We start from the raw sequence: 9,236 nt of genomic DNA, 5'->3' as shown, positions 1-9,236 counted from the left end.
CAGCAGAAGCCCCCGTTCCTCTGCGGCTTCTGCTGACGTCGATTTGAATTTGCAGCTTGCATGTTCTTCCTGTGACTCTGGAGTTCCTCTCCTGTTCGTTTGCTCTCTCCGTTTTACCAACCTTGACTTCCTTTCTGAGCACGAGGACTCTCCTTAACTTCTGAAACGACCCCTGGCCTAAGATCCACGCGGCTTCCTCAAAGGCCTCTGTGCTTGAAACCATGTTAGCAAAGGTGTAAGTGAGCAGGGTTTGAGAGGAGAGGGCACGGGGGGGGCGCGTGTGTCTCTGGAGGGGTGGGGATGATTCGGACGCCCACCTGTCAGCCTTTAGATGATCCGCTGAGCAGGGAGGACGAGCAGGGCCCACGGACACGTGGCCACTTGGCAGATGGCTGCGAGGGGAGGGGCAGAACAAAGCGGGGAGGGCCTCAGCACTATCCCTGCAAGGAGGCAGCCAGTGAGGGGAAAGGGCTCCCAAGCGGCGAGCCGCCAAGGGAGGGCGGCCAGCTGGTTCCCCGCCATGCCTCAGGCTGCTCTGCAGATCCAGGGCGCGGGGCTAGGTGGTTGGCCTGCCTGGGGTGGGGATGTGTTTATTTCCAGACCGCGAAGCTGGCCCCTACGCTTCCCTTTTCTGGGCGGGTGGGTCTAGAAGAGAAAACCCTCCGCATTGCGGCAGCTTTCGGTTTTGAATTTGTGAATGACAGCAGAGTCAGCGTTCTTCGTGCAAAGGATCCCCCCGGGGCAGGGACCATGCCTAGTTAACACCCTGAATCACGGCCAGCTCCATCTCCGGTTTTTAGGGCTACGGAATGAATAAGAACCCAGGCCAACCCTGAACACCCTTTTGCTCTGCGGCAGGGTCAGTGGCCAGCTGTCTTCAGGGGGCATCTTCAGGAGGCAACCTGGATGCCCCAAATCTTGCAGAAGTGACCAAGTTGTCAGAGGGAGGCTGGGGACACCCCAGGCTGAGTTCAGGGGTGCTGTGAAGGGCCCACTGCCCCAGGTGGGCCCACCAGCCCCCTGGCTAACACTTGACATTTCTTTAATGAAAGAAGACACAAACGCTTTCGTCCTAGAAGTAGAAATAATGCTTAAAATGACTCCCGCCGTGATCAGTAATCAGAGAACGTTGGTGTTTGAAGGGTCGGCCACTTGGTGTCTCAAAAGACATTGTCCCAGTCCAGAAATGCTCCCGAGAGAGGTGGGGCGGGAAAGGAGGCATCCTCCTCACATTTTCTCAAGGAAATGCTCGTAAATGGCAGAGGAGGATAAATATGTTCCCTTCAAAAGCTCTGGGGGCTTAATCCGAAGTAATCTGCCCGCGGAGTCGTTTCGTTGAAATGTTACCTTTTCTGTCTTTAAAATTCACTTGAATTGTGTATCCTCCTTCCCGCTTTGTCTGTTTAATATAAAAATGTTTTCTCAACAATCTTTGACTCAAGTTGACACCTGTGTGTAGCCTCCAGATGAATTCCCAGGAGGAGGCAGGATGTGGGTGGAAACAGCACAGGCCCGGATGCTCTCCACGCTCTGGGAGAATCCTCTCTGCTCTGTTCTCACCCCTGGGGAAGCAGGCGGCGCCCTGTGGTGTGAGTGCAGACCCGGCCGGGGTGCCCAACTCAAACCTCCCTTCAAAGTAAGAGGCCTTCACCCTCATCTCACTGGAAAAGGGGACCCACGTCCCCACAGAGAGAGAAATGATGGTACAGTCTGTGACAGTATTTTTGAAGGGAGAAAGGAGGCCACCGGCCCTGCTGCCCTCATGACTTTTCCTAAGCTTGGATTTGGTTACTAAGTGCTGCAGAATTGTTCTATATCTTTGCCTGTAGACATTCTGACGCAAAACCTGGGCCACTTCTGAGGCCTTTTCATGATAGGGCTCTTTGTGTGTTTTTACTAAGAGAACTGACACCAGCCATTCCCCTCCCCAACCCAGGTGACCATCACTGGATGCAGGTGACTGTCACACCATTAATGTTTTTTTTTTTTTTTTGGCACTTAGACCCTTCCAGAAGCCTACTTTCTGAGCCTTTAAATATATCGACAGTTGTTAGGGGCCTGCATTAGGGACTTATACCTATTTGTTTACCCATTTGACAAATAATCTGTATTAAAAATATTTTTTACATTAATGAACATCAAAAAATCAGCATCTTACCTTTTCTTTGGGCTGGCTATCATGATTTCTCCTTTAAGTCCTTGAAAATGACATCTGTGTGATCAACACTTAACTAGGTGACCTCTTCTCTGACTGTCTACAAGTTTGTCAGATCAGATCCTATATCAGTTTAATGGTTGTGACTGGGAGGGGTGCTACAGGCCTCTAGTGAGAAGCGGCCAGAGGTGTTGCTAAACATCCTATAATGCACAGGACAGCCCCACAATGAGGAATTATCTGGCCCCAAAGTTCAATAATGCTGAGACTGAGAAACTTTGTCCTATATAAACATTCGTTCATTTTTGCCAAACGCTGTGCATGTACCATGCGCCAGGCTTTGTTCCATGCTAGGTGATGGGCATTTAAAGAATACAAAGAAAATACAATAGGTTCTTGCGCCTCACAGCCAGTGGGAGTGCAAGGCATGTAGGACAAAACCCAGGGTGCTGGCATGAAGTGCAAGGATTTATGGGGACATGGAGGAGGTAGGGGGTCTGGAAAAGCTCCCAGGAGGAGGAGGGTGTTGAAGAATGAGTAGGAGTTTGCCAGATGGAGAGCAAGGGTGGAGAACTGCCAGCAAAAGGAACGGCGTGTTCAAAGAAAGAAGTGAAGAGCTGTGAAAGAAGGTTTTCAAGGAGATGGAAAATGCTCAGTAAATCTAGAGTACTGGCAGGGTAGAAAAAAGGGGGGCAGAGAAAGAGGCCAGAGGCAGGTTGGGGGCCAGAATGCAAAGAACTTTCAATGCTCAGCTAATGAGCATTGGGGTGAGGGGGAGACAGGGGCTAACCAGAAGCTTTCAGCAGGGGTGCCTTGAGCAACGGAGCAGACACGTTGTTGTTGTTGTTGTTGTTGTTGTTGTTTTTTGGTACGCGGGCCTCTCACTGTTGTGGCCTCTCGTGTTGCGGCGGAGCACAGGCTCCGGACGTGCAGGCTCGGCGGCCATGGCTCACGGGCCCAGCCGCTCCGCGGCATGTGGGATCTTCCCGGACCGGGGCACGAGCCCGTGTCCCCTGCATCGGCAGGCGGACTCTCAACCACTGCGCCACCAGGGAAGCCCCTGTTGTTTTTAATAGATTTTAATCTTTGGAATAGTTTTAGGTTCACAGCAAAATTGAATGGAGGGGACAGATTTCCCATATCCACTCAGGCTCCACACATACACAGCCTCCCCCATTACCAACATCCCCCAACAGACGGGAACATCTGTTATAACTGAATCCACATTGACACATCATCGTCACCCTAAGTCCACAGGGTACATTAGGGTTGTACATTCTGTGGGTCTGGGCAAATGTCGAATGATACTATAACGTATGATAACTATAATGTATCATACAGAGTAGTTTCATTGCCCTAAAAATCCTCTGTGCGGATGTGCCTCTTAGAGCTATCTGTCCGTCAGCAATGGATGTCCAAGGACAAGGCCCAGAGGCTGGACGTGGTGAGACCAGTCTGAAAGTTGTTTCTGTCGCCCAAGAAAGAGGCAGTGACAGTGGAACTAAGCCGTCGCCATGGGGAGTTTGAAAGGAAGGAATGGGCTTGCGTGACATTCGGTAGGTAGGTGTGTTTAACCAGACTTCATGGAAGGAGTAAAAAGGGAGAGAAGGTTGACTATGAACTTGGGAGACTGGGTAGACAATGCCGCCGCTTGAAGACAGTATAGGCTGGGAAAAGACTGATGTAGGTGGAAGGCGAGGCGAATACTTTTGCGTGGGCCGAGTCTGAGGTTTGTGGTCTCTGTGGCCCATCAGACTGCAGCAGTTCAATCATCTAAGCCTGGAGCGGAAAGAGAAGGGAGGCAGTGCGCTGGTTTGCTGGGCATCTGCGTGCAGATGATCACAGCAACTGTGCAAGTGGTGGGCTTACCTGTGTAGAGTGCATAGGACAAGGGGAGGAAAAGACCAAGGATGGAAGCTCGAGAAACACGAACATGCAGGGCTCGGAGTCAGTGCTGAGCAGGGGCCGGCAAATGCTCAGGGGCAACATCAGTGGAACAAAAGCCAGGAGGGGACACTGTCCCCAGAGTCCAGGCAAGAGGGTGATTCTGGAGGGAAAAATGGGTCAACACTGTCAGAAGCTTATTAGTTATCTATTTAATGACCTACCGTATTGGACAGGGAACTCTAGTCAATACTCTATTATGGCCTATATGGGAAAAGAATCTAAAGAGTGGATATATGTATATGTATAACTGATTCACTTTGCTGTGCAACAGAAACTGACACAGCATTGTAAGCCAACTGTACGCCAATAAAAATTAAACAAACGCTGTCAGATGCTGCAGAAGGATCCTGGGGAATAATCAGAGGCCATCAGAATGGATGACCACAGCAGGCGGGGGCCTTTGTAAGATGAGGGGTAATGGGTCAAAGAGGGAATTGGAACTGAGGCCATGGATACAAATGGAGGCGCCCCTTTCAAGAAGTGAAGGAAACAAGGAAAATCAGAATGAAATCTAAGGGCAAAATCCCCCCAAAGGAAGGGCGGTGCTGGTTGTTTTTAAGATGGGGAGACAAGAACATGTCTGTGACCTTGAGGCAGAGAGAAGAAACAAAAGAATTCACCAACAGAAGACAAAACTTAAGACCAGGGCTGGGCAAACCCTTTCTGCAAAGGGCCAGATAGTAACTATTTTAGGCTGTGTAGGTCCACGGGCAAAATCAACGCTATTATGTAGATGCTTATGTAACAATAAAGAAAACCAATAACTACAAATCTTTATTGATGAATTATACAGGTTTCCTAATAGAAGAGTGGAATTCTTTCTTTTTAAGTAGCATTTTGCTAACTTTTTAAAGTAACTTTGCTTACATTTGGGGTTCAGAGTTAGTGTTCCCTAAAAGCCAATGCAAATGTTCCCTAAAAGCCAATGCAAATGTTCATCTGTAAAAACCATTCTTGTGGGCTGTATGAAAGCAGGCATCCGACTGGATCTGGTCCCTAGGTAACAGGGTGCTGACCCTGCTGTACACGCATTTTCCTGCAGTGAGTAGTGGGTGAGGTGGGTTCATGTATACCCTTTCACAAGCTCTCATGCAATTTGTTCCTCGCCTGGTGACAAAAGGGAATGGGCAGTTGTGACATCAGATCTGTTCAGTGCTGGACTAACTGCATCTGGGAAGGGTTGCGGGGGGGAGGCAGAGCATCACTTGGTGGAACTCAGAAGCGTCGGGGAAGCTTCAGGCCAGGCCAGGTAGGGTGCAGAGAGGACCAGGACGTGGGACTCGGACTGGCTTGTGCGGGTGTGGATGGAGGGAGACTGAGCTGTGGGTACTAAGCACAGGCATGGAGTTGTTGGATGGCCTCTCCCTCTTGCCTCCCACTCTGCCAGCTTATTTCTCCTTAGTCTTCACAACTCAGGCCACACACACCTGGCTGCTGACTGTCTTTATTAGCTGGGAGTTGGCGGTTAGATGTCCCTCCTCTGGCCACCTCACCAACGACTGCCCTTGGAAAGCAGGGACTGTGTCTCTCGTCTCCCTTCCCCTGAATCTTTGAGATCCTGGCACAAGCTATTCAGCAGATTTTTGTTGAAGGGAAAGAATGCGAAGGTAGAGTTGCCAATCAACTCTACAGCCATTGGGGTGGAGGCAAATGACTAGTTCAGTTTTTGCCATGTGTTAAATTTTATTTTTTTAATTTTTTTTTTTGGCTGCGCTGGGCCTTCGTTGCTGTGCACGGGCGTTCTCTAGTTGCAGCGAGCGGGGGCTACTCTTCATTGCGGTGCGCGGGCTTCTCATTGCGGTGGCTTCTCTTGTTGCGGAGCACGGGCTGTAGTCGCGTGGGCTTCAGTAGTTGCGGCACGTGGGCTCAGTTGTTGCGGCACATGGACTCAGTAGTTGCGGCATGTGAGCTCAGTAGTTGTGGCTTGCAGGCTTAGTTGCTCTGCGGCATGTGGGATCTTCCTGGACCAGGTCTTGAACCCGTGTCCCCTGCATTGGCAGGCAGATCCTTAACCACTGCGCCATGGCAGGGAAGTCCTGCCATGTTAAATTTGAGACGCCTTTTAGACATCAAGTGTAGATGGAGAGTAGGCAGCTGGAGATGTGAGTTGGGAGTTCAGGGGAGAGGTCCGGGCTGGAGATATAAATGTGGAAACTGCCAACATATGAACTGTATTTAAAACAAGGAGGGTCAGTAGGGAACGTGTGCAGAGTGAGAAGAGCTATCCCAGGGCGTGCCGGGGTGTAAACGTTGGGGAGAAATGAGGAACCAGGAAAGGAGACAGGAAGTAGCCAGTGAAGCAGAAAGAAAACCAAGAGGAAGTGAGTTTCTGGAAGCCACCGGAAAGTGTCTTAAAAAGAAGTGAGCGATCCAGTGTCTAGTGCCACTGAGGGCGAGTGAGATGAGGGCTGAGAAGGGACAATTAGCCTCAGCAACATGGTGCTTGTGGTGCCCTTGACCAAGGCTTCTTTAAGCAGGAAAGTCACTTTGAATGGATTCAAGACTGAATGGGAGGGAAGGGATTGGAGACAGTGAGTCTACAACTGATTTGGGTTTTGATGTAAACGGTGAGTCAGTAGTGGGGGTGGACTATGAGGTCCACAGGCTGAGTCGAGTTATTACTCTCTGTTGCCGTTGGGAATGAGTCTGTAGGGGGAAACCCTGGTGGGAGAGAGAGTGGGGAACCGTCACTGGAACAATATCCTCTAGCATCGGGGAGGGGTTGGGATCCAGGGCACCAGTGGAGAGATGGTTCAGGTAGCAGCAAGGAGGGCTCCTCCATAGTAGATGGTGGGCAGGCAGAGGACATGGGCACTGACCTTGGGAGGCAGGAACACGTGGTGGGTGTAGCTGTGAGAATTTCTTATTGTTTGTGTTTTTGCATTATGCGGGCCTCTCACTGTTGTGGCCTCTCGTGTTGCGGCGGAGCACAGGCTCCGGACGCGCAGGCTCAGCGGCCATGGCTCACGGGCCCAGCCACTCCGCGGCACGTGGGATCTTCCCGGACCGGGTCACGAACCCGCGTCCCCTGCATCGGCAGGCAGACTCCCAACCACTGCGCCACCAGGGAAGCCCCGAGAATTTCTTATTGTTTCAGTTTTCACAGTGCAACAGGAAGCAAGGTCCTCGGCTGAGAGTGAGGCTGGGGAGAAGGCGTGGGCGGTCTGAGGAGAGAGGAGCAGGTTGGGGATAGTCATCTAGGACGGTGTGACGGCGAATGGGTCAGTGCAGGATCTGATCACCTCTCCACCTCCAGCTGCCATCGTTCTCACGTGGCCTCCTCCCTGTGTCCCGCGTCTGCCCTTGCACGCCACATACCACGCAGGGTGGCAGGGTGATCCCTGTCACATGCACGTTTGATCGTGTCACTCCTGTATCCAAAACCCTCCAGTGGCTTCTCTTCCTGCTCAGTACAAAGGGCAAAGTTTCTCAAGTGGCCCAGACTCCCCAGGGTCCAGCTCCCCGTTTCCTCCCATCCTCACGCAAACCACCACGCTCCCCTTGCTCGATGCTCTCCAGCCACATCGGCCCCTCGCTGCTGTTCGAACACACCCCACATGCTCCTGCCCAGGGCCTCTTCCCTTTGCTATTCCTTCTGCTTGGAATGTTCCTTCCATAGACGTCCTCATGGCTCTCTCCGTGCCCACCTCCTACAGGTCTCTGCTCAAATGTCCCTTATGATCAAGGCCTTCTCTGACCTCCCTAAATAGAATCGCAACCCCTCCTCCACACCCTGTGCTGCCTCTCTCCTCTCCACTGCTTTAGTTTTTTTCACATAGCACAGGGCACTAGACGCTTGTTTATTGTCTGTCTCCTTCATTTAAATGTAAGATCCTTGAGAGCAGAGCCTCTTTTCTTTACTGCTGTTTTCTGGAACAGTGTCTGGAAGGGTGTCTGACACAAAGAAGCCACTGAATGAATATTTGTTGACTGAAAGGAAGGATGGATGGAAGGGTGGATAGATGCTGGATGGATGGATATATTAGTCACCTGACCAATGGGTCATTGAGGTATGCCTATAATGAAGACATTCATTGCTACATGAGCAATTAAACTCCATCCCAAGGAGGAGTTTCTCACCAACTCTAGGAACAAATAAAAGGAACACATCCTTTTACCCACTGAACAATCATTGGGGGAATTTTTAGTCTACAGCTGATGGAACCCAAAGATTTATCCTGCAGCTCCCTACTCCTCCAGGTCAGGATAGAATATCCCCGCCATCTTTATTCCCATCTGAGAACACGATGTGTGCCCATGTTTTCTTCCCTTCCAGGATCATTCCTATTTTTCTTATCCATCGACCTGAGAACAATATCCCATACGCAACAGTGGAGGAAGAGCTGATTGGAGAATTTGTGAAGTATTCCATCAGGGATGGGAAGGAGATAAACTTCTTGAGAAGAGAATCAGAGGCTGGTCAGAAATGTTGCACCTTCCAGCACTGGGTCTACCAGAAAACAAGTGGCTGCCTCCTGGTCACAGACATGCAGGGTGAGGAGAGCGGCTTGGCCTGGGCTCCAGGGATGCTGTGGGCCTGGGATGTTCCTGGGGGTGGGGGGCGGAGGGAGAGGTCTGCTGGGTACAGACTGTAAGCACCTTCACCAGCAGAAAGTGTTACTAATGTCTCATCAGAAACAAAGCAACAAAGGAGCCCAAAATGACCAACTCAATGGAGTAACAAAGTACATTTTAATAATTCATTCCAGTAACACCTTCCCATTACAACAGGTAACCAAAAACTGGCTCTCTATATCCTCAATAGGCACAAATTCAGACGTACACATGAAAATCCAGATGTACCAAAAGATAAATTGAAATGTAAGAATTCATTCTTAATAGGCGAAAGGCTCTTTCACAGTTGCTTTAGATTTCAAGCTCTGCTGGTGAATATACAGCATGTTTTCAGTTTATACCCACATTCTGGGGAATACATTTGTTGTATGTATAATTAGGTTTCCCACAGAGACAGCCCTGAGATAAGTTGCAGTTTCCCCAAGACCACACTCAAGTTCATTAATTTCCTGGGAGGACTCACAGAACTCAGGAAAGCTATTATGTTCATGGTTACGGTTTATTATAGTGAAAAGATACAGACTCAAATCAACCAAGGGAAGAGACACACGGGAAAGAG

The 9,236-nt window shown here is 50.2% G+C and overlaps 1 protein-coding gene across 1 annotated transcript in view; it reads left to right on the top strand.

Moving 5' to 3' along the window:
* ALPK2 (alpha kinase 2) overlaps positions 1 to 9,236 on the top strand; it is a 115,431-nt gene that overhangs the window by 86,832 nt on the left and 19,363 nt on the right. Inside the window, 1 exon segment of the mRNA XM_007450122.1 lies at positions 8,379 to 8,596. Coding sequence (XP_007450184.1) covers positions 8,379 to 8,596 — 218 coding nt within the window.

The sequence above is a fragment of the Lipotes vexillifer genome, unplaced genomic scaffold (genome assembly GCF_000442215.2).
Source record: "Lipotes vexillifer unplaced genomic scaffold, Lipotes_vexillifer_v1.1 scaffold79, whole genome shotgun sequence".
Lineage (NCBI taxonomy): Eukaryota > Metazoa > Chordata > Mammalia > Artiodactyla > Lipotidae > Lipotes > Lipotes vexillifer.
This window is presented reverse-complemented; position numbering and strand designations above follow the sequence as displayed.